The sequence below is a fragment of the Scyliorhinus canicula genome, chromosome 17 (assembly GCF_902713615.1).
Source record: "Scyliorhinus canicula chromosome 17, sScyCan1.1, whole genome shotgun sequence".
Classification (NCBI taxonomy): domain Eukaryota; kingdom Metazoa; phylum Chordata; class Chondrichthyes; order Carcharhiniformes; family Scyliorhinidae; genus Scyliorhinus; species Scyliorhinus canicula.
In genome coordinates this window covers 95,185,437-95,211,516 of record NC_052162.1, presented here as the reverse complement: position 1 = coordinate 95,211,516, position 26,080 = coordinate 95,185,437, and the positions used below count along the sequence as shown (strand labels likewise).

The window sequence follows — 26,080 nt, the reverse complement described above, 5'->3', positions numbered from 1 at the left end:
GATAAGGAGGGTACACATTGAGCAATTTAAAAACAGATGAAAATTTTAAACACTTAGGTTGTTGACCTGGGAACCAATGCAGGCCAACAGAATATACACACACATATACAAAATACACATACATACAAATATACACACTAAAACACCCATACATTCAACAAACAATTGACACACACACCCATTCACCAAACATTCACATATAAACACATGCTCACCAAACATACACACAAACAAACATATACTCCCCAAACATTCACACACACAAATACAAATCCCTCAACAAGCAATCACACACAAATACTCACTCACCAAACAATGATATTCAGAAACACGTAATCATTAAACACTCACACATACAAACGCACCTTCCCTCACCAAACACTCACACACACAAACACACGCTCATTCACATAAACACTCCCACTCACCAAACCCTCACACACACACAAGTACAGAACATACAGGGATGGTGATCGAGAAGTCCGGGATGTTTATTGTAAGTTTAATTCAGTGAGTTTGACTACATCAGGATGTTGCTTGATTGGTCTATGGGACAATTCTTCCAATAATGACACAAGTCCCTAGACGTTAGTGGGGGGGACCCTAGTGAGGGTTGATTAGGGAGGGTTCCTGGGAGTGTGTCAGTATTTACAGGGGGTTCCTGGGAGTGCGTTAGTATTTACAGGGGGTATCTGGAGTGTGTTAGTAATTACATAGGGTTCCCGGGAGGGTGTCAGTATTTACAAGGGGTCCCTGTCTGTATTTACAGGAGTTTACCAGGAGGATGTCAGTATTTAGGGGGTCCCCAGGAGGGTGTCAGTATTTACACGGAATCCCTGGGAGTATGTCAGTACATCCAGGGGTTCTCAGGAGGGTAACGGTGTTCATAGAGCAGGCATTTTCAAAGTAGGGGTCGCAACCCACAGGTGGGGTGCAGGTGGGTGTTGGGAGGGTCGGAGAGACGCAGAAAGTTTTTTTAAAATTCTATGTTAGCTTCCTGCCTGAAGGGAGGCAGAGAGCAGGTCACGCCTGCTTAACATCGATATCACGTGCTTTTGGCGCGATTGCAATTCCTCCATCTTGTCAGCAGCAAACAAGGTAAAAGAAAATGGTGGGTCGCGAAGGTCGGCCAGCATGGGCCGCGAAGGTCGGCTGGCATTGGCCGCGAAGGTCGGCTGGCGTGGATCGTGAAAGTCAGCCGGTTAGTAAAAATGGGTCCCTGGAAAAAAAGGTTGGAATACACTGTTATGAGGGTCCCTGGCAATGTAACAGTACTTTCAGGGGGTTCCTAGTGTGTGTCGGTATTTAAAGGGGGCCCTAGATAATTAAAGTGGCTCCTATTCAGAAAAGGTTTTGAACCACTATCTAAAATTACCTTCTCAGTGTGTCACCACGGCTGTAATTCACTTAAAAACTCTGACATCTAATCGATGATTCTAAGCCACCATGTTAAGAACTGTTCCCCCCCAGCAGTCAAATATCATATTGATGTCTTTATTCTTACCTCCACCTCAAATACTTCATAGGTGTCATCCAACAGCTGGACTCTCAGATGCAGCATCTTGGTTCGTAAGCCTTGGTTCGTAAGCTTCTAGTATAGTGCTGAAGAACCTTAGCGACTTTTCATGCGTGGACTTCCTTTCACCTTCACATATATTTACCAAATTCCTGTCAAGGCATTATAAATCATTGTAAAAATAAAATATAATAGCACTGATATAAAAAACAGACTCAAGACAGTCAAGTAATCAGGGTCTATGTCTGCAGAGAATGGAAATGCAGGAACAGGAGAAGGCCCTGCAACCCCTCGAGCCTCTTTCATTATTCAATCAGATCACGGCTCAACAATACCTCAACTCAATTCTCACGTCCTTGCTCCAAATCCCTTGGTAACTTTACTCATTTATCTTCACAAAGGTATGCAGATTTTAAGGATAACACAGGTTAAACAATATATTTTATGCTACAATTTTTTCAGTAAACACACAGTCCCCTTAAACCTACAGATGGACTGTGACCAGACATTCTGCAAGCAAATAGCACATGCCAATCAATCAATCTTCTGTGGATTTCTCCTCAAACTCTCTCCACGTAATTGTCACATGAGTGTTTCAACTTCGCTCTCAAAAAGACATGTTTAAAATATTTTTTCAATGCTTTCCATCAACTGTTGTCAAGAATCTGCCTCCAGGTTTTCCAACTATCCTTTCTATTTTTATATAAATTTAGAGGACCCAAACTTTTTTCCAATTAAGGGGCTATTTAGCCTGACCAATCCACCTAACCTGCACATCGTTGGTTTGTGGGGGTGAAACTCATGCAGACATGGGGAGGATGCGCAAACTGTACACAGACAGTGACCGGGTGACGGGATCAAACCCGGGTCCTCAGCATCATAGGCAGCAGTGCTAACCACTGCGCAACCATGCCACCCCCAACAATCCTTTCAAGCAAAGCCTTCTTTCCATTATTTTATCAAAGGTATGCTGCCTCCAGGTTTTCCAACTCTCATTTCAGAATTCCCTTTGTCTTGAATGCTTTTACTCAAATTCCAAAAAACTGCCACCGATTGTTCCACAATTACTTCAACTAACAGCTCAAAAACTGTAGTAAGATATCACAAAACTTAGAACAGTTCAGATGTCTACTGCATTCTCGCCAGCCAACTCCTTCTCAGCACTGTCACTAAACATTATCCTGTTCTCGTTCCAGTTTCCTCTGTTCCTTTAACTTCAGATTTCTTTGAAACTTCTCTTCATTTCTCTAGTTTCCTTAACTAACTGTTCTTTAAGTTTCTGGCATTAGCTTTCTTTGTACCTTACTCCATGGTATGTTTTTTCTTCTAGGAGAGCTGAGAGAGATATTCCGTCTCTAGCTGCAAAGCTTCTAGTCTTCTGTCTTCCAGTTGAAAAATAAACTATGTTCTTTTCCCTAAAGGTGCCCCTGCTGACTAAGCAATGTCTCTTTCCTTCTCCAAACTTGTAGTTACTTTTCACACTCTAACAGTCTCAGCACAATAGGAACACAGTTTTAACTGAAACCTCAACATCAACATATGTAAACACCATTGTTTCACATGAATCTAACTAGAATCTTACAGTTTCCTACACAAAATCATTAAATTAATGCCACTTAAATATCTTATTTCTAATATTTAATAATAGCTTATTTAAACTACCTCTGCCTTCCTGACAACTGTGATGCATAAATGCAAGACTTTCTTTTTGATATTTTTCTTGAACAATCCACAAGTTATAATGAAGCTTGATGAACATACGAACATCCAAACATATGAATTAAGAAAAGGAGTAGGCCACTCGACCCCTCAAGCCTGCCCCCTCACTCAAGAAGATCATTGCTGACCAAAATGCCGCACTGAAATTTGGGAGCCTCTTGTTAAAATTTACACTTTTTAGCAGTTAAGACAGGTAAGGAAAACTTTTTTGCACCATCTAATGTGTCCCAATAATTGATTGCAATTGATTATAAAAGATTGAAAACTATAGTACTCAAGAGAAAGATTGTGTATGGAAAACGATCACTGACAAGGAAGCATATTGCTGCTTTAAAATGCAGATAATCTTTCAATCTCTCTGAGTCTTTTCCATAACTTATTATTATAGCAAATTTATTTTTGAACATGCAACACTTCTCAATATGTTGTCCTTTAAAGAGATGTACATTAATTTCTCTTTCTGGTTCTATCTTACAGCTTCATTAAGTTAGACAATAAACATAAGCAACCACATCATCAGAAAAAAAAACTACCTGCATCAAATCAGAGGAATAATTCCTGGGAAACTTACCGATTTTGCTCAGCATGGAAGAGGGAATTTATAGTGAAGCTGGTGATGTTCCTCAGACACTGCCTGGTATTCCAGTCGGATGTGATCTTCATCAAGAGCACGGCAATGTGCACACTGAAACGGAGGGTAATTAGTCATGGTGCTCTCAGTGCAGCCTGCTCATGCTCCAGGTTATAACATGTCACAGCTCTTTACCAATGAACACAGTAATCAGAGACAGCCCTCCTGCTCCTTATCTTAGCCCTTGAGTACCAGTTTCAATCTTGGTGATATTTTTGATCCCTCGATTGCTGTAGTGATGGGATTTTATTTCATTGTCCTACTTAGGGATGGTGGTATAACCTCCATCCTTGGCTCACAATCCATTTTGTGACATGAAAATGAAATGAAAATCGCTTATTGTCATGAGTAGGCTTCAATGAAGTTACTGTGAAAAGCCCCTAGTCGCCATATGCGCCTGTCCGGGGAGGCTGGTACGGACATCTGTATTTTTACCCAACTGTGTACAGACCAGTGAGTGAATCTCCTGTGGCACTGTCACAGATAGAATTATACCCTGTTTTAAGGGGCTGGGGTTGTACTTAACAGGAGATGTATTATACTGTTGCTGAGGAGCGGTGTGCAATTGAGTGTAACTGTTACATTATGAGACACTAATTGCTGTAATTAGGCATGAATGTTAGGTGAGTAGCACTTTCATTTCAGAAGGCTGTGGGTCCACAGTCGTCTTAATAGATTTAAGTCCGTAGTCCAGGTTGACACTCTATTGTAGTGCTGAGGGAGTGCTGCACTGTCAGTGGTTCTGTATTTCAAATGAGATATTGTACCATCTGTCCTTTCAAATAGATGAAAAAGATCTCACAGGGAGCAGGGGAGTTCACAGAATCACAGCAATACATTGTGCAGAAGAGGCCCTTCAGCCCATCGAGTCTGTACCGACACATGAAAAACATCTGACCTACCTACCTGATCCCATTTTCCAGCTCTTGGCAGTTAGTGTTGAATGTTATGACATGCCAGGTGCTCATCCGGGTACTTTTTAAAGGATGTGAGGCAACCCGCCTCTACCATCCTCCCAGTGCATCCAGACCGTCACACCCTCTCGGCAATACACTTTTTTTCATATCCACCCCTAAATCTCCTGCCCCTCACTTTGAACTTGTGTCCCCTCGTGACTGACCCTTCAGCTAAGGATTCCTATCTACCCTGTCCATGCCTCTCATAATTTTGTACTCCTCGATCAGGTCACCCCTCAGTCTTGTCTTCTCCAATGAAAACAGCCCAAGCTTATCAGATCTCTCTTCAAACCTTAAATGTTCCATCCCAGGAAACATCCTGGTGAATCCCTCTGCACCCACTCCAGTGCTATTACATCCTTCCTATAATGTGGCGACCAGAATTGCACACAGTACTCCAGCTGCAGCCGCACCAAAGTTCTATACAACTACAACATTATTTTTTTTAAAAAAAATTTAGAGTACCCTATTTTTTTTTCCAATTAAGGGGCAAGTGAATGTGGCCAATCCATATAACCAGCACATGCTTTGGGTTGTATACAACTACAACATGACCTCCCTGTTTTGTAATCCATACCTCAATTGATAAAGGCAAGCGATCCATATGCGTTTTTCACCACACTATTAACTTGCCCTTTCACCTTCAGAGATCTATGGACAAACACGTCAAGGTGCCTTTGTTCTTCAGAACTTCCCAGTGTCATGCCATTCATTGAATATTTCCTTGTTAAATTACCCCTTCCAAAGTGCACCACCCTACACTTTTCAGGGTTAAATTCCATCTGCCACTTTTCTGCTCATTTGGCCATCCCAACTATGGGCGGAATTCTCCCGCAATTGGTGGGGCGAAGCCTTACAGAAGCCGGCACAGAGGGAAAGGGTGCCCCCACGGCACAGGCCCACCCACCGATCGTGGGCCAGGCCACCGTGGGGCCGTGGGTGCCCTCCTGGGGCCGGATCCCCCCCACGCCCCCCTCCCTCCCCCCGAGGACTCTGCAAGCCGCCCTCCGAGCCAGGTCCCGCAGGATGGACCATGTCTATTTCACGCTGGCGGGACTAGCTGAAAACGGGTGGCCGCTCGGCCCATCGGGGCCCGGAGAATTGCCGGAAGGGCCGCTGCCAAAGCTGCCCAACCAGCACGGCGTGATCCCCCCCCCCCCCAAAAACCGGCGCTGGAGAACTCAGCAGCCGGTGGCGGAGCGGGATTCACGCCCCCCCCCCCCCCCCCCCCCCCCGGTGATTCTCTGACCCAACGGGGGGGAGGGGGGGTGTCGGAGAATCCTACCCTATATCTTCCTGTAACCCAAAACATCCAACCTCATTGTTAACCACCCAGCCAATATCTTTGTGTCATCCGCAAACTTACTGATCTTACCCCCCCAACCCCCCACCTCACATAGTCGTCTATGTTGTTTATATCAATGAGGAATAACAGGGGCTCCAGGACAGATCCCTGTGGTACGCCACTGGACAGTGGCTTTCAGTCACTAAAGCAGTCTTTTGTCATCACCTTCTGTCTCCTACAACTAAGGCAATTTTGTATCCACCTTATCAAATTACCCTGTCCCATGTGCATTTGCCATCTTTATATGCCTCTCATGTGGGACCTTGTCAAATGGTTTGCTGAAATCCATATAAACTACATCAACTGCATTACCCTCAACTACACACCTAGTCACCTCCTCAAAAAATGTAATCAAATTTGTTCGGCTTGATCTCCCTCTGACAAAGCCATTCCTGATCAAACCTTGCCTCTCCAAGTGGACATAGATTCTCTGCTTCCAAAATGTCTCCAATAGTTCCCTTACCACTGGCGTGCGATCACTGCTCTGCAGTTCCCCGGCTCATCTCTACATTCCTTTTAAATAGTGGAACGTGATTAGCTCTTCTCCAGTCCCCTGGCACCTCCCCCATAGCCAAAGAGGAATTAAAAATTTGGGTCAGAGCCCTTGCAATCTCCTCCCTCACCTCCCGCAGCAACCTGGGACACAATTCATCCACAACTGGAGATTTGTCCACCTTAAAGGCTGTCAATTCCCTGTCACTCACTATGTCAATTTGCTCAAGAACCTCACAGTCTCGCTCCCTCAGTTCCACATCTACATCTTCATTTTATTGGGTGAAGACAGTAGTAAAGTACTTGTTCAACACCCTTCCAATGTCCCTTCGCGCCACCCACAGATAGGTCCCGAATGGCCCTACTTTTTCCCTGGTTATCCTCGTCCCATTGATATGCTTACAGAAAATCTCAGGATTTTCTCTACTTTTACCAACCAGGGGCGGAATTCTCCGACCCCCGAAGGGTTGGGGAATCGCCCGGGGCCGGCGTAAATGCCGCCCCCGCTGTGGCCGAAATTCTCCGCCACCTGGGAATCGGCAGGAACAGTAATCACGCCGCGCCGATTGGTGGGCCCCCCACGGCAATTCTCCGGCCAGCGATGGGCCAAATCCCGCTGCTGTCAGGCCTCTCCCGCCGACATGGTTTAAACCACCTCTGAGCCGGCGGGATTGGCGGTGCGAGCGGGCTCCCGGGGTCCTGGGGGGGGGGGGGGGCGCGGGGCGATCGGACTGCGGGGGGTGCCCCCACGGTGGGCTGGCCCGCAATCGAGGCCCACCGATCGGCGGGCGGGCCAGTGCCGTGGGGGCACTCTTTTTCTTCCGCCGCCGCCACGGCCTCCACCATGGCGGAGGCGGAAGAGACCCCCTCCACCGCGCATGCTCCGGTGGTGACGTCAGCAGCCGGTGGTGACGTCAGCGGCCGGTGGTGACGTCAGCGGCCGCTGACGCTCCGGCGCATGGGCGGATTCACGCCGACTGGCGAAGGCCTTTCGGCCAGCCCCGACGCCGGCCGGCATAATGCCAAAGGCCATTTGCGCCGTCGGCGGAACGGGAGCCACTCCGGCGCGGGCCTAGCCCCTAAAGGTGCGGAGAATTCCGCACCTTTTGGGGAGGCCCGACGCCGGAGTGGTTGGCGCCACTCCGCTACGCCGGGACCCCCCCGCCCCGCCGGGTAGGGGAGAAGTTCGCCCCAGAGCTTTCTCATATCCCCTTTGCTGTCCTAATTGCTTTCTTAAGCTCCACCCTGCACTTTCTGTACTCCACTAATGTCTCCACTTATTTGCTCCTCTTGTACTTGCTAAAAGCCTCTCTTTTCCTTCCTATCGTATCACGAATAGCTCTGGTCATCCATGGTTCTCTGGGCTTGCTGCTCCTCTATCACCCGAGAGGACAAGTTAACCTGCGTGTCCTGGCCAATGATTATCAATAAAACATTATCGAGTGATCCGTAAGCAATTGTTTACGACAGCGATGATGCTTCCAATATACTTTTAATTGACTGGAAAGTGCTTCGGACAACCTGAGGTTGAGAAAGGTGCTATATAAATGCAAGTCTCCATTCCTGAAGTTTCATGGCACCAGGTGAAAGATGAGCAAGGAAACCTGCTGCTGATTCCCCCCACCCTCCCCACCTGCTGAATCACTACTCCTCCATGTTGAAGGAGGAAGCCATGAGGGTGGAAAGGGCACACACAGAATGTACTCTGGGTAAAGTGGACTTCAATATTCATCACCAAGAGTGGTTTGGTAGCACCACTGCTGACTGAGCTGAATGAATCTTGAAGGTCATAGCTGTTAGACTGGGTGTGCAGCAGGTATTCAGGAAACCAACAAGAGAAAAAAAACTATTTGACCATGTTGTCACCAATCTGCCTGTTGCAAATGCCCCTGTCTGTGACGGTATTGTTAGGAGTGACCAATGAACAGTCCCTATGGAGACAGAGTCCCGACTTAGTGTCATACAGAGTCATAGAATTTTTACAGCACAGAATGAGGCCCTTCGGCCCATCTTGTCTGCAAAAGCCATCAGGCATCGATCTACTCTAATCCAATTTTCCAGCCCTTTCTTGGCCGTAGCCTTGTAAGCTATGGCGTTTCAAGTGCTCATCTAAACCAGGCATTGTCAAACCCGGGGGGCGCGACCCGCGGGTGGGTCACGGGCGGGTGTCAGGAGGGTAGCGGAGCCGTGCGTTGCGGCGCTCCCGACCGCGCAAATCTGCGCGCAGCAGCCGGCTGTTAATAACACCAGCTACAAGCGGCCTTCAAAATGTCCACGAACATGTAAAAAAAAATGCAGCCGCATTGCGCATGCGTGCCAGATCATCGGCGCGCATGCACAAAACTATGCGCAAGCGCGCCGATGATCGGGCATGCATGCGCAGTGCGGCCGCTTTTTTTTTTAAATGGTCGCAGTTTTTTGTTTTACAAGTTTGGGGAGGGTTTTATTCATTTATTTAATTCATTTAATTTTTATTATTTTCTTTATTTTATTCATTTTGTTTTTATTTTTTATTACAAGTTCAGAGAGGTATTATTTGATAAAACTTTACAGGAAAAAAATGCAGAACTTTGGACAGATGGAGACTCCATACCTTCCAACACCGGATGGCTTCACCTTCATCCAACAGGTTTCATTGGAGGAGCTTGTAAGAGGGCCAAAGGGACCCAAAGCCATTTCCTCCATTTTTGTCAGCAGCAAACAAGGTAAGAGAAAATGGTCGGTCGCGCAGGTCGGCTGGCGTGGACCGAAAAGGTCGGCCGGCGTGGGTCGCGAAGGTCGGCCGGGTTGGGTCCCGAAGGTTGGCTGGTTGGTAAAAATCGGTCCCTGGAAAAAAAGTTTGAAGAACACTGATCTTAAATATTGTGAGCGTTCCCACCTCTAACACCCTTTCAGGCAGTGAGTTCCAATTCTTTTCATCTCCTATAAATCTCCTGTCCATTACCATAAATCTATGCCCCTGGTTAATGACCCCGCTCAGAGTAAAAGTTCCTTTTATCCACCCTATCTATACCCCTCATAACTTTATACGTCTAATTCAGGTCCCCCTCAGCCTTCTCTGCTCCAAGGAGAATAATCCCTGTCTATCCAATCCATCTTGATAGCTGAAACATTCCAGCCCAGGCAACATCCTGGTGAATCTCCTCTGCAACCTTTTTAGATCGATCACATCCTTCCTGTAGTGTGGTGACCAGAACTGCACACAATACTCCAACTGTGGCCTAACCAGCGTTTTAAACAGCTCCATCATAACCTCCTGCTCTTATATTCTATGCCTCGGTTAATAAAGACAAGTATCCCATATGCCTTCTTAACCACCTTACCAACCTTTCCTGCTGTCTTCAGGGATATATGCACATGCACCCCAAGGTCCCTCTTGGCCTCTGCATTTCCTACCATTCTACCATTTATTGTGTATTCCCTGGAATTGTTAGTCCCCAAAATGCATTTCCTCACACTTTTCAGAGTTAAATTCCATTTGCCACCGTTCTGCCCATCTGACCAGCCTGTCTATATTGTCCTGTAATGTAAGACTTTCCTCCTCACTATTTACCATGCCACCAATTTTTGTGTCAACTGCAAACTTACTGGGGGGGCGATCTGGCCCCGGGGGGTGCCCCCACGGTGGCCTGGCCCGCGATCGGGGCCCACCGATCCGTGGGCAGGCCTGTGCCATGGCGGCACTCTTTTCCTTCCGCATCAGCCATAGCCTTCGCGATGGCCAATGCGGATGTGACCCCCCTCCCCTGCACATGCGCAGGATAACGTCAGCAGCCGCTGACGCTCCGGCGCATGCGCGGACCTCCGACGGCCGGCGAAGTCCCTTCAGCCCCGGCTGGCGTGATGCCAAAGGCCTTGCACGCCACCTGGCGACACGGGAACCACTCCGGCGTGGGCCTAGCCCCTAAAGGTGGGGGCTTGGCCTCTAAAGGTGCGGAGAAATCTGCACCTTTGGGGCGGCCCGACGCCAGAATGGTTCACACTACTCCATCCCGCCGGGAGCCCCCACCCCGCCGGGTAGGGGAGAATCCAGCCCATGATCTCCCTTTGACAAAGCGATGCTGACTATCCTTGATTAATTCTTGCCTCGACAAGTGGAGATTAATTCTGTCCCTCAGCATTTTTTCAAGTAGTTTCCCTATCACTGGAGTTAGACTCACTGGCCTGCAATTCCCTGGTTGTCCCTTCCTTCCCTTGCTGAATAAGGGTACTATGGCTGGCACAATGGCACGGTGGTTAGCACTGCTGCCTCACAGCACCAGGGATCTGGACACTTTTTCAACCTCGGGAAATTGAACATTCTCCCCACGTCTGTGAGGGTTTCCTTCGGATGCTCCGGTTTTCGCCCATATTCCAACGGTATGCAGGTTAGGTGGTATGGCCACGTCAAATTACCCCTTAGTGTCCAAATGTTAGGTGGGGTTACGGGGACAGGGTGGGGAAGTGGGCCTGGGGTAGGGTGCTTATTCAAAGGGCTGGTACGGACTCTATGGGACGAATGGCTTCCTTCTGCATACAGGATTCTATGATTTAAAGTCACTGGCTGTCCCCGAGTCCCCTGCACCACTCTGAATACAGAGAAAGTTTGAAAATTATTGTCAACCTCTGCAACCTCCTCCCTTGCCTCCCACAGCAGGCTGGGAAACATCTCATCTGGGCCTGGGGATTTAGTCAATTTTAAGGCCGCTAAAACTGTTAATATCTCCTCAATGTTAATTTGTTCAAGTACATCACAGTCCCCCTCCCTGATTTCTGTACCTACATCCACCTTCTCCATAGTGAACAGATGCAAACACTCATTTAAAACCTTCCCATGTCTTCCTGCTCCACATACAGATTGTCACATTGGTCCCTAATGAGCCTGGCTCTGCCCCTTGCCCATAAAATGTTCTCAAGACACCTTTGGATTTTGCTTTATTTTACCAACCACTTTTCTTTCATGCTCCCTCTTTGCTCTTCTAATTTCTTTTTTTAGTACCCCCTACACTTTTTATACCCCTCTAGGGCTTCCACTATTTTGAGCCCTTGGTATCTGCCTTAAACCTCCCTTTTTTTCCTTATCCAACCCTCAACATCTCTTGAACTTCAGGGTTCTCTGGACTTGTTGCTCCCACTCATCACCTTTCGAGAACATGTTGGCCTTGTGCTCAATTTTCTTTAGAATGAATCTAACGGCTCTGATGTAGATTTTCCTATGACTAGCTGCTTATCCTATTAAAATTGGCCTTACCCCAATGCAGAAGCTTTCATTCCAGTCCATCTTTGTCCTTTTTCATAACTTTTAAATTCTACTGCGTTATGGGGCGGGATTCTCCAACCCCCCGCCGGGTCGGGGAATCGCCGGGGGGCGGCATGAACCCCGCCCCCGCCGGCCATTGAATTATCCGGCACTAGAGATTCGGCGTGGGCTGGAATCGCGCCGTGCCGGTCAGCAGCCGCTCACAGCAGAACCCCCGGCAATTCCCGGCCAGTCCCGCTGGCGGAAATTAGACTAGGTCCCTTACCGGCGGGACCTGATGGCGCGGGCGGGCTCCGGGATCCTCGGTGGGGGGGGGGGGGGGGGGGGGGGGGGGGGGGGGGCGGGGCGATCTGGCCCCACAGGATGCCCCCACGGTGGCCTGGCCCGCGATCGGGGCCCAGCGATCCGCTGGCGGACCTGTGCCGTGGGGGCACTCTTTTCCTATACGCCGGCCGCTGTGATCCTCCGCAATGGCCAACGTGTAGGTGAACCCCCCCGCGCATGTGCGGGGATGACGTCAGCAGCCGCTGATGCTCCTGCGCATGCGCGGACCCGTGCTGACCGACGGAGTCCCTTCGGCCCCGGTTGGCGTGGCACCAAAGGCCTTTCATGCCGGCCGGCGGGACGCAAACCACTCCGGCACCGGCCTAACCCCTGAAGGTGCGGAGGATTCCGCACCTTTGAGGCGGGCCGACGCCGGAGTGGCTCACGCCACTCCATCCCGCCGGGACCCCCCGTCCCATCGGGTACGGGAGAATCCCGCCCAAGGTCACTCTCGCCAAAATGCTCTCCCACTGAAACCTCTACCACTTGCCTGTCTTCATTCGCTAAAACTAGGTTCAGCACCACCCGCTCTCTTGTTTGACTTTCTACGTACCATAAAAGGTTCTCCTGTGTGCATTTTAAGAATGTCGCACCCACAAAGCCTTTCACAATTTGACCATCCCAGTTAACGTTGGGGAAATCCCCGACTATTATTACCCTATTATTTTTACATTTCTCAGAGATTTGCCTGCATATATGGCCTTCTATCTCTCCCTGACAGTTTTGGGCGGGGGACGGGGGGACGGGGACGGGGGGGACGGGGGGGGGGGGGGGGGGGGGGGGGGCTAAAGCACATTCCCAGCAATGTGAATGCCCCTTTTTGTTTTTATTTTCTACCCATATGACCTAATTTGAGGAACTTTCTAAGCATCCATCCTTACTGAAGTAATTGACTTATTGATCAATGCTGCCACACCACCTCCTCTTTTACACCACCTCCCCCCCTTCCACCACCGTCTTGCCTGAAGATTCTATACCCCAGAATATTGAGCTGCCATTCCTGTCCTTCCCTCAAACATGGGCGTGAACTAACCAAATAGCAACAGAGTCCTGTGACAAACATGTTTAGTTAGGTGTTTCCCGTTGCTCGCAGCGCCCAGAATCACTACGCTATCTATTGGGACCTTGTTGCAATTTGAGCGGAACTCGATGACTGAGATCAAGGCAGCCCTTGACATCAAGGCAGCATTTGATTGAGTATGGCATCGAGGAGCCCTAGCAAAACTAGAGTCAATGGGGATCAAGGGGAATGTTCTCCGCTGGTTGGAGTCATCCCTAGCACCAAGGAAGGTGGTTGTGGTTGTTGGTTGTCAGTCATCTCAGTCCCAGGACATCACTGCAGGAGTTACTCAGGGTAGTGTCCTCGGCCAGCTGCTTCACCAATGAATTCCTTCCACCATAAAGCCTGAAGAGGGGATGATCAGCACCATTCGTGATTCCTTAGATACTAAAGCAGTTCATGCCCTTATGCAGCAAGACCGAAACAATATCCAGGCATGGGAGATAAATGGCAAACTACATTCGCACCACATAAGTAGCAGGCATCAGTCATTGGCCATCCAACAAGGCATAATACAATCATCTCTCTCTGACATTCTTTTTTTTAAATTTATGGGCCAGCATTTATTACCCATCCCTAGTTGCCTTCAGAAGCAGGTGGTGAGGTGCCTTCTTGAACTGCTGCCATCCCTGAGATGTAGGTACACTCTTGATGTCACTCTCACCTCACCTCTGACATTCAGCTCCTTTGTCCAAGTTTGAACCAAGGCTGTAATGAGGTCAGAAGCTGCGTGACCCTGGCAGAACCCAAACTGAATGTCCGTGAGCAGGTCGTAGAATATGGAACATACAGTGCAGAAGGAGGCCATTCGGCCCATCGAGTCTGCACCGACCCACTTAAGCCCTCACTTCCACCCTATCCCGGTAACCCAATAACCCCTCCTAACATTTTTTGACACTAAGGGCAATTTAGCCAATCCACCTAACCTGCACGTCTTTGGATTGTGGGAGGAAACCGGAGCACCCGGAGGAAACCCACGCAGACACGGGGAGAATGTGTAGTCTCCGCACAGACAGTGACCCAGCGGGGAATCGAACCAGGCACTTTGAAGCCACAGTGCTATCCCTTGTGCTACTGTGCTGACCTTATTGCTGAGTAAGTGCTGCTTGATAGCACTGTTGATGACTCCTTCCATCACTTTGCTGATAATGGAGAGTAATCATCGGGCGGTAATTGGCTGGGTTGGATTTGACCTGTTTCTTGTGTACAGGCACACCTGGATAATATTCCACATTGCTGGGTAGTTGCCAGTGTCGTAGCTCTACTGGAACAGCATTACTAGGGGTGTGGCAAGTTCTGCAATACAAGTCTTCAGTTCTATTGCTGGAATATTGTCAGGATCCATGGTCTTTGCAGGATCCAGAACCTTCAGCCATTCAGCCATTTCTTGATATCATGTGGACTGACATCTGTGATTCTAGGGACCTCTGGAGGAGACCGAGATGTATGATCCACTCGGCACTTCTGGTTGTAGATGGTTGCGAATGCTTCAGTGTTATCTTTTGCACAGCTGTGCTGGCTCCCCCATCATTGAGGACGTGGATATTTGTGGGGTCTCCTCCTACAATGAGTTGTTTAATTACCCACCACCATTTAGATAAGTTTAAACATGGCAGCTTCAGGGATTGGATGGCGTCCAACTGGGGTGGGCTATTTGAAAATTGTATAAGTACTATCTTCTGGTTTTTGTTCAGCAGAACAGATCTTGGCAGCTATCCTGGTCTGTTCTCCGTGTACACGTAACAAGCTTGATTAAATAGCCATCTTGTCCAGATTGTCGATGTGTCTTTTTCTCTCTGTACTGAGTTGAGCCACAGGGAATAACCTCACGTGGAAGCTGACTCAATACACAGGTCTTGAAACCGCTCCTACACTGATGAAACAATTTCAGTCACAGGCCATTGGGAGAATTCATTTTCCCTAAATTACCAGAGAAATCTTTCACCATTTTCCTGATAACATGATGACCAGCTGCGTCTCTGCTAATTCTTAATTTATTTAAATTTAATTTCCTCGGCGGCAGGATGGGTGTCCAGAGATCAATGGCAAACTGCCTCCTGTGGTGGCTCGAGGCAATATTAGGGAGATTTCCAGTACAGCGGATCCTGGGTTTATTGGTAACAAATAAAGGTAAACTATACAAGGCACAGAGTCATTAAACTTGTCTTCACTCTTTGGCTCCAGGATTCAATCTGCCAGGGACCCCACTCCCAGGGCCCTGTGTTTTTTTTTTCCCATTGGTCAAGATTTGCGTGCTCCCGCACGATAGGCTGGTCATGTGGGCCATTCACGTGGGCCGTGAGAGCTCACCCCTTAAAGGGCCAGTGCTACCACATCCCCCGCCAGTTAAGTCCTCAATAACATGTTTACAGAACCGGTTATGTACTGTAACTATATATAATAGAAAAGTTGAGGAACACAAGGGGAGAATGTTGATCACAAAGTTAATCTGCCCGGGGATTTCCTGGGCTTTGTAGACAGTTTTAGTCCCCCTACCAATGCCCCCAACTCTGAGCTAGCAAATTGTCTTCCGTGGAAGATTATCTCTGAGATTTGAACACGACAGCAGGGGCATTCCCTTCTCCAGCTCCCTTCTAGGGTGTCAACAGGCCTCTTTAGAGTTCCTAGATTCCCTCTGTTCTGGCTCCACCACAGGAGCACTGGTATTGGTACTGACTGCTGGCTCTAACTGTTCCGAGTTTGGGATGGTGGTCCCGTGGCTTCTTACGTGGTCGCCGTGTTTCTGCCCTGTCCTGTCGTTCAAATCCACTGTGTACAAGGCTGGCCTTGACTTGGACACAATCCTGTCTGGTTGCCATAGTAAGCCTGAGGCAAAGTTCCTGACTCGGACCAGGTCTCCCACATGAACTGACCTTTCTCTTTTGCGCAAAACGTGATGTTTCCTCTGGGAGCCCTACTGTGCCCCCACCCTCCCAGCCAAATTTGGGAAAACTAAGTCCAATTGGGTCTGGAGACGACAGCCCATAAGTACGTCCGCCGGTGTGACGCCCATGGTGGCATTGGGGGTAGTGTTATACGGTAGAAGAAAGTTTGGCAATCTATGGCGTTGTGGTCTGCTGGACTGCTTCTTCATGGCTACTTTGAGAACCTACACAGCTCTCTCTGCTATGCTGCTTGATAAGAGGTTTGTTCTAGTGTGGTGAAATTCATTTGTTTGGCCAAAATGCTGAAACTCTTCCCAGTGAATACAGTGCCATTGTCAGACACTATTACTTCAGGGAGGTCCACCACAAGGTCGTCGTCCCCATCTCTTGGACATCCACTTTGAGTGGGCATCAACCAAGATGAGGAGCATTCTGCCCCAGAAAGGGCCAGCAAAGTCCACACGTACCCTCGTCCATGGATGATCAGGCCATTCCCATGGGTGGAGGTTGACTGCCTCTGGCAATGTTCACACCGGCGCACCGTGTGTTCAATATCCTTAACTATGCCGGGCCACCAAATGTAGCTTCGAGCTAGCATTTTCATTTCCATTTGGCCTGGATGGGCACTGTGCATTTCCTGAAACAGTGGCTCCCTGGCTAGGGGTGGTACCACCTCTCGGGAACCCCAGAGTATGACTCCATCCTCACAACTGAGTTCATCCTTATGAGTGAGACAAGGGCTTAACTAATCGGATTTATTATGGTGCCATCTGGTTAAGATCATGCGCTTCACTTTGAGCAGGACTGGGTCGCATTGTATCCAGTTCTTTATGTGACCTGATGATGCTGGCAAAATGACAAGAAAGTTTAGTGCCTGGATGATTTGAGGCACCATTGGTGGTGCCAAGATTTTTGGTAGTGGGAGCTGACTCAGTACCATCAGCGTTTGAAATTTGTGTGCCTGGCCTATGCTGAAAGGTGTAATTGTAGTCTGCCAGCAACAAGGCACACCTGGCACCCTGGTGTAGGCAATTGGAAGTATTGGCGAGTCTTCATGGAGGAGCCCCAACAGAACAGGTCAGTTATTATTGTGAAGCATCGCCTATAAACATACTGGTAAAATTTCTTAACAACGTAGATTACAGCAAGGCCTTCCTTCTTGATCTGTTCCTATTTCCGCTCGGCTTCGGAAAGAGTTCTGGAGGCGAAGACAATTTGCCTCTCTGAGCCACTTTCCAATTTATGGGATAGGCCCACCCCTATTCCATATGGTGATGCTTCGCAAGTTAATGATTGGCTTACCCGGGTCAAAGTGAACCAAAAGATTCGATGACTGTAAGACCTACTTGACATGCTGTGGAAGGCCTGCTGTTCTGGATCCTTCCAATGCCAACGCTGGTGTTTTCTTAAGAGCAGTTTTAGTGGCACCAACGTCATTGCTAGGTTGGGGACTAACCGACCATAGTAGCAGACCAACCCGAGGAAGGACTTCTACCCCGTTCTTAGATGTCAGAACTTCTCTTAAGGCTCTCACCATATCCTTAAGTGCAAGTCTTCTGAGTCCACTTTGAACCCTCAGTAAGTGACGGATTCCCGCACCTCTAAGTATTCTCAATACCTCTTCTATGCTCGTTAGGTGCTCTTCATGTGTTTGGGATGCCCTGGAGCAGATCCTTCATTGTGCGCTGGAATATCGCACAGGCCGAGGAGCTGCCAGATTGTATTGAAACAGACCTTTATGTGGGTTATTGGTCGCAAATTTTCAAGAATCTTCATCCAGTTCCAACTGCAAATAGGCATGACTGCGGTTGAGTTCGGTGTATGTAAGGACCCCCCGCCAAATCCACATAATTCTTCGATTTATGGAATTGAGTATTTGTCTATTTGGGCTGCCTGGTTTATCGTAAACTTGTAACCTCTGCATATTCTACCTCAGCTGTTCAGTTTTAATGGGACAATGGGGGCTGCCCATTCAGAAAACTCACGGGTTTGATAATCCCAAATTCTTCCAGGCGCTTAAGTTTGGCTTCCACCTTTTGGTGTAAGGCGTAACAGACCGGCCTCACTCTGAGTTAGGGTTGATGTAAATCTTCGGGTTACTCCCTTTATACGACCCGATTCATTCTGGAATGCATCTTTATGTTCACATAAGAATTCCGGGATGTTGTAGGAATATTGGGGACCATGCTTATATATATATATTTTTAGTCCCATGTCTGTTCATATTCTGTCTAAATCACACAATAAAGGCACAAATGCACAAAACCAGGTCAGACCTCACAAGAAAACAGGGAAGTGTTAAGTCAGACATCAGGCAGGCAGCAATCAACAGGCATTAGCACCCAGAACGGCAAAGGTCTGAGAAACCTGCTTTCATTAGCAACACAATCAGGGATACCACATGGAGACAGCCAGACTCCAAGAAAGATCATTATCCCTGGACATCCAGGCAGGGAAGGCTGTTAACACCTCCTCATAACTGAAACTTCCTTTTGACATGAGAAATGTGGGCCAGAATTCGCCCTGAGATGCAATTATCAGGACTGATTCAAACAATGAATGTGTACCATCCTGCATTCAGTAAAACAAATCAATATGCTAATATTAAGTTTTGTTACGTTTTTCAAACTATCTGTATTCAGTAAACAATTACCATATCAATATGGAGCCTTACAAGATCGAACAGTATAACTGACCATTGCAATGTACAATCTGGGAGAAACACGGACTCGGGGGAACCTGCATCGTTCAGAGCCGATCTATCTGTGTCTCCCACATGCATGTGATACAATAAAGGGCTGCACGGTAGCACAATACGGTAGCACAAATACAGCAGGGCAGCACGGTAGCACAAGTGGACAGCACTGTGTCTTCACAGCGCCAGGGTCCCAGGTTCGATTCCCCGCTGGCTCACTGTCTGTGCGGAGTTTGCACGTTCTCCCCGTGTCTGCGTGGGTTTCTTCCGGGTGCTCCGGTTTCCTCCCACAGTCCAACGATGTGCAGGTTAGGTGGATTGGCCATGCTAAATTGCCCTTAGTGACCAAAAAGGTTAGGAGGGGTTATTGGGTTGCGGGGATAGGGTGGAGGTGGGGGCTTAAGTGGGTCGGTGCAGACTTGATAGACTGAATGGTCTCCTTCTGCACGGTGTGTTCTATGTTCTAAAGGCTTTTCTTTGAAGCTCAACACAGTCTCCAGAACTCAGCTTTAATTCCCTCCAACACGGGAAAACACTTTTTTGAAGTTTTCCAACCAGTTCAACTTGATTTGGCGCACCCAATGTCATCGCATGAGACTTGGTCAATGTCCCTCGACAATGGTCAAGGGTAGCTGGGCATCCGGTTACAGATATGACACTGGCGTCACAGTTGTCCCCATGATTTTCAAAGGTTCCCCCGTTGTTGCTATATTTATTTGGTTATAAATATGGCGGTCAATATGGTCGGCTTCCGTAATCCTGATTACGTTTGCTTTAGAGTCTCCAGGTATCTTTCGATACCGCCACAAGGTTCAAACCCGAACACTGCTCAAAGAACCAATGCACCAGTTAGTTAGTGGGCGGGCCTTGAACTTTGCCCCACTTAATTGGGCCACATCTTGATCACTCGTATTGATCTTGACCAATAAAGGGGTGGGTGCCCTGATCGCTGGGCGTGTCCTAGGTGGTCGTTGGCCTTGCTTCGTTTACGCTTTCGGTTTGGGGAACTGGCGCCGGGATGTCTGGAGCTGGATCGGTTGCTCGAGTGTCTTTCCTTTGTTCCCGGAGATGGGCCATCAATATGTTAATTGACCTATAGTTTCAGTCTCGTCTGGGAGCTGCCTTCTCCAATATGCATGCAGGCTCTGTGCCTGCTTGCTTTCTTAACATTGTCCATATTTTCCTACAGTCATTGCGATCATCCATTTTGTATTCTGGAAGTGGCCATCCCAGATGGCGACACCATATATGTCGCCAACTTCGCCGTTGTGCTACTTAGGTCCTCGAAGATATTTAAATGTTTGTTCACAACATTATTGAGTTTTTTGAGAAGGTGACCAAACAGGTGGATCAGGGTAAAGCTGTTGATGTGGTGTATATGGATTTCAGTAAGGCGTTTGATAAGGTTCCCCACGGTAGGCTATTGCAGAAAATAAGGAAGTATGGAATTGAAGGTGATTTAGCGGTTTGGATCAGTAATTGGCTAGCTGAAAGAAGACAGAGGGTGGTGGTTGATGGCAAATGTTCATCCTGGAGTTCAGTTACTAGTGGTGTACCGCAAGGATCTGTTTTGGGGCCACTGCTGTATGTCATTTTTATAAATGACCTGGAAGAGGGTGTAGAAGGATGGGTTAGTAAATTTGCAGATGACACGAAGGTCGGTGGAGTTGTGGATAGTGCTGAAGGATGTTATAGGATACAGAGGGACATAGATAAGCTGCAGAGCTGGGCTGAGAGGTGGCAGATGGAGTTTATTGCGGAAAAGTGTGAGGTGGTTCACTTTGGAAGGAGTAACAGGAATGCAGAGTACTGGGCTAATGGCAAGATTCTTGGTAGTGTAGATGAACAGAGAGATCTCGGCATCCAGGTACATAAATCCCTGAAAGTTGCCACCCAGGTTAATAGGGCTGTTAAGAAGGCATATGGTGTGCTCGCCTTTATAAGCAGGGGGATTGAGTTTCGGAGCCACAAGGTCATGCTGCAGCTGTACATAACTCTGGTGCAGCCGCTCCTGGGGTACTGCGTGCAGTTCTGGTCACCACATTATAGGAAGGATGTGGAAGCTTTGGAAAGGGTTCAGAGGAGATTTACTAGGATGTTGCCTGGTATGGAGGGAAGATCTTACGAGGAAAGGCTCAGGGAATTGAGGTTGTTTTCGTTAGAGAGGAGAAGGCTGAGAGGTGACTTAATAGAGACATATAAGATAGTCAGAGGGTTAGATAGGGTGGACAGTGAGAGTCTTTTTCCTCGGATGGTGATGACCAACACGAGGGGACATAGCTTTAAATTGAGGGGTGATAGATATAGGACAGATGCCAGAGGCAGTTTCTTTACTCAGAGAGTAGTAGGGGTGTGGAACGCCCTGCGTGCAACAGTAGTAGACTCGCCAACTTTAAGGGCATTTAAGTGGTCACTGGATAGACATATGGATGAAAATGGAATAGTGTATGTCAGATAGGCTTCAGATGGTTTCACAGGTCGGCGCAACATCGAGGGCCGAAGGGCCCGTACTGCGCTGTAGTCTTCTATCTATGTTCAAACGACCGCGCCAATCATGGGCATTTTTCACTCACTGGTTTATGACGCCATTGACACTTTGCAATTTCTCTGTTCATTTTGGAGGCTTCTCCCTTCCCCCTCAAATTCTGAACTAATGAAGACTTGCGATTGATCAGATTTACACTCGTCGCCAATGTGGTGGCACGAGGCAATATTAGGGAGACTTCCAGTATAACAGAACAAGGGATTTTTGGTAACAAATAAAGGTAAACTATACATAGCCACCGAGTCACTAAACAGATCTTCACTCTCTGGCTCCAGGGTCCACCCTGCCCAGGACCCAGCTCCCACGGCCCTCCCCCTTTTCCCCATTGGTCAGGGTGTACGTGCTCCCACGCGATAGGCCCCGAGCCAGTCAGGTAGGCCACGATGACTTGCCCCTTGAAGGGGCTGCACTCCACACCTCCGCTGCTGGGAAACATGTGGTCGAAAATCCCGCCTAGTTGTTCGATAGACAAATCTGATTCTGGCAACTTAATCTGTTTTTCCGTTTTATTGGTTGATGGAGGAAATTTGACTAGTGCACAAGGAGATCTCCCCCGTTCTTTGAAACCGTGGGATGTTTACATCCATCTGAGACAGTTTGACATTTTATTCAAAGTCCCTCTGACAGTGCAGTATTTTTGCTGTGCTGCACTGGAGTGGCAGCCTGCATTATGGGTTCAAGTTGGTGTGGGACTTCCACCCACAAATTTGACTCAAGGTGACAGCCTAAAAGAGACATGTGGGGGGCGATTTTCCAAGCCCCGTGCTGGGCCGGAGAATCGCCACAACCGCGCCACGACGCCCCAACGCCGGCGCTCGATTCTCTGAGGTGCGGAGAATCAGGGCCAATTCTCCGGCCCGGTTGGGTCGAGCAGCCGCCCCGATATGATAGGTTCCCGCTGGCACAGTTCACCCCTGGTCGCTGCCGGCAGGAACTCTGCACGACCGGTCGGGGAGGCGGCCTGTGGGGGGAGAGGAGGGCTCCTTCACCGGGGGGGGGCCTCCGATGGGGTCTGGTCCACGATCGGGGCCCACCAATCGGCGGGCCGGCCGGCCTCTCCCCCCACCCTCCCCCCCCTCCCCGGGCCTACTTTCTGGCACTGCTGGCTCCTGAACATCGACGCCATGTTGAGTCGGGTCGGCACACTAAAGAAGACCCCCGCGCATGGCGCAGCCTGACTGCGCATGCGCGGGTTGGCGTAGCGCCAACTGCGCATGCGTGGCTTGGCACCGCGCCCATTTGGCGCCGCGAAAGGAGGCTGGAGCGGCGTGCCAACTCGCGCCGGCCCTTAGGCAGTGGTTGGCACGCGCCAACCCCTCCGCCGCCGTCCTAGCCCCCGGAAATGCGGAGTTCCGCAACTTCCGGGCGGCCCGACGCCAGAGTGGTTCACGTCACTCTTGGCACCGGCGTCGGGCCATCCGGCCAGTTGCGGGAGAATCCCGCCCCAGATTTCTAAGTAAAACATTAACAAATTGTTTATTTATAACAAGAGTAAAAGATGAACACACAAAATAAATAATTGGCACTTTGGAGAAGGGGAAGAAGCAAAACAATGGGGATTGAAGGAACAGGTTTGTGATGACTCATCCCTGCTGTGATTGTGGCCTCTGTCGGTGCCAGTCTTCTTCAAATGTGGCCCTCTGGCTAAATCCAGAATTGCGTCTCCTCTTGTTGGGTTTATCACATATTGTTTTTTTTAAATTCCTGAATACAGTACATGGATTTTTCACCCTCAATGCTACTGGGATAGTTAACATCTCCTACTGTTAACTTCCGGTGGTGGCCATGGAGTGAGTGGTCGTATATTTGACACATTTGTGGCCTTTAAGCCGGTTTGTCGCAGGAATTTTGCAATAAAAAGGTGCAGGGGTGAGAGCAGAAGAGAGTGATCCCTAGTTTATGGAGCTGCGGTCCAGAAGTGTCCAGAAAAATGCGAACCAGTTGGTTGAGGTGAGCGAGGAGTAGACTACGCACACAGAGATGGCGGATGCATATGGTCTGTCCCTACCGGCCCAGTGAGCTTCCTGAATGAGACGTTCACCGAACATAAGAGAGGAGAGTGCCGAGGTCCTGGCCCGGGCATTGGACTCGATCAAGGTGGTGGTTGACTGGGTGGAGACGAGACTGGAGCCCAGGGACATGCGATCCAAAGGCTGGAGGAGCAGGCAAGGGAGCAGTAGGGAGATGGCAGCAGAGATTGGGCTGATGGAGAAAGTGGAGGACCTGGAGAACCGTTGTCGGAGGCAGAACATCCGGATCGTGGGTTTGCCGGAGGGAATTGAAGGATCGGATGTGGGTGCATACGTTGGGAAGATGCTAGAGAAGCTGGGGAAGGTGCATTCGAATGGTCTCTGGAGGTGGATCAGGCCCACAGGGCACTGATGCACAAACCCCAGTGGGGCAAGCCGCTGAGGGCGATAGTGAAGCGATTGCATCGGGTCCTGGTGGTGGGCTAGGCAGACAAGGCGATGCACTTGGGAAGATGTCGAGATTCAGGTGTACAGATCTGGGGGCACAGCTGGTGAAGAGGAGGATGAGCTTTAATAAGGTCAAGTCGGCCCTGTAAAAGAAGGGCATAAAGTTCATCTACTGTACCCGGCCCGCCTATGGTGATCTATGGGGGCCGGGAGCTGTATTTTGGCTCGCCGGAGGAGGCAGCGGACTTTATGAAGGAGAATGGACTGGCAGGAGAAGGAGGACGTTGAACTTTGATTGAGGAGAACTGAACTATATTGTGAAAAACTTTGGGTTTATGTTGTTTGGATTACTTTTGTTTTTCTTTCCGTTTTCGTTTCTGCTTGGGGGTAGGCCGATATACGGTGCTTTGTTAAGCAATGAAGGGTGGGCCATTGTGTTCGGATTTTGGGAGGGACTGTTTGTTTGTTTTTACTACTTGCCTTTGTTTTGACCGTTTGCACTAAGAACTGGGGGAGTGGAATCAATGGGGGCAAAGGATGCTAGGCGCCATGAGCAGGGGCTGCCCGGCTAACTGGGTGGACTAGTTCACGGAAGCTAAGTGGGAGGTGAGCTGAAGATCAATGTGAGAGCGGGGATGGGAGGGGGAATGGGAGTGGAGGGGTTGGGTGGTGGAGTGGGTTATACTGCTGACGGGGAGAGGACTTTCAAAGCGGAGGAGTAGAAAGTTTGATGACGGGCCTGGGGAGGTGCAGGACATGGGCCGAAGACTGACCAAGGAGAGGTTATAGTTGATCGGCAGGGGAAGACGGGGGGGTGCCCCCCGACCATGTGGAACGTTCGGGGACTGAATGGGCCAGTCAAAAAGACCCATGTGTTTGCGCACCTGAGGCAAATAAAGGCGGACGTGGCTATGTTGCAGGAGACATATTTGAAGGTGGGGGACCAGATTAGGTTAAGGAAGGGATGGGTTGGACAGGTGTTCCATTCAGGGTGAGATTTTAAAACCAGGGGGGTGGCGATCTTGGTTAATAAGCGGGTGACGTTCGAGGTGGGGAAGGTTGATATGTTATCATAGAATCTACAGTGCAGAAGGAGGCCATTCGGCCCATCGAGTCTTCACCGGCTCTTGGAAAGAGCATCCCACCCAAGGTTAACACCTCCACCCTATCCCCATAACCCAGTAACCCCACCCAACACTAAGGGCAATTTTGGACACTAAGGGCAATTTATCATGGCCAATCCACCTAACCTGCACATCTTTGGACTGTGGGAGGAAACCGGAGCACCCGGAGGAAACCCACGCACACACGGGGAGGATGTGCAGACTCCGCACAGATAGTGACCCAAGCCGGAATCGAACCTGGGACCCTGGAGCTGTGAAGCAATTGTGCTATTCACAATGCTACCGTGCTGCCGTGTTATGGTTAGTGGGAAGCTGGAGGGAATGGCCGTGGTATTGGTAAATATATATGCCCCGAACTGGGATGACGTCGAGTTTGTTAGACAGGTACTGGGGACAGTGCCAGACCAAGATTCACATCGACTGATTATGGAGGGAGATGTCAATGTGGTCCTGGATTCAAGGTTGGACCGGTCGAGTTCTAGGTCCAGGAAGGTATCAGCTATGGCAAAGGAGCTTTGGGGGTTCATGGAGCGCATGGGGGTTGTCGATCCGTGGAGATTTGGGAGGCCGAGGAGTAAGGAGTTTTCATTCTACTCTCACGTGCATGAGGTGTATTCCCAGATAGACGCCTTTGTGATGGACAAAACGCTGCTGGCTGAGGTGGTAGATGCTGAATATTCAGCAATTGTTATGTCAGACCACACCTTGCACTGGGAGGACTTGCAAGTTAGCAAGGGAAAGGCCCAGCAATGGAAGTTGGATGTGGGCTGTTAGCAGAGGAGGAGGTATGTGAGCGGGTGAGGGAGGCCATTTGGGGATGTATAGGGATCAATAACAAGGGTGAGGTTTCGGTGGGGGTAGTTTGGGAGGCACTGAAGGCAGTTCTTAGGGGGAATTCATCTCGATTCTGGCCCATAAGGCGAAGGCTGAGCGGGCGGAGTTGGACAGGCTGGTAGGCAAAATGTTACAGGTGACAGGACATACGCGGAGTCTCTGGATGATGGACTTTTGAGGAGGTGGAGGATAGGTGGTCGGAGTGGGGGAAGTTCTGTGAATCACGTACATATGTTCTGGGCGTGTCCAAGGCTGAGGGGGTTCTATCAGGGATTTTCAGATGTCATGTCAGGTCCAG

At 49.2% G+C, this 26,080-nt stretch overlaps 1 protein-coding gene across 3 annotated transcripts in view; it reads right to left on the bottom strand.

Moving 5' to 3' along the window:
* LOC119952442 (FERM domain-containing protein 7) overlaps window positions 1–26,080 on the bottom strand; it is a 100,685-nt gene that overhangs the window by 47,608 nt on the left and 26,997 nt on the right. For 2 of the 3 annotated variants that reach the window (XM_038776200.1, XM_038776198.1), the window contains exons 2-3: window positions 3,807–3,920; window positions 1,505–1,668 (exon numbers count right to left, since the gene is read on the bottom strand). In XM_038776200.1, the coding sequence (XP_038632128.1) occupies window positions 1,505–1,561 (57 nt within the window). In that variant the 5' untranslated portion in view covers window positions 1,562–1,668; window positions 3,807–3,920. The other variant, XM_038776199.1, reaches the window with a different exon arrangement.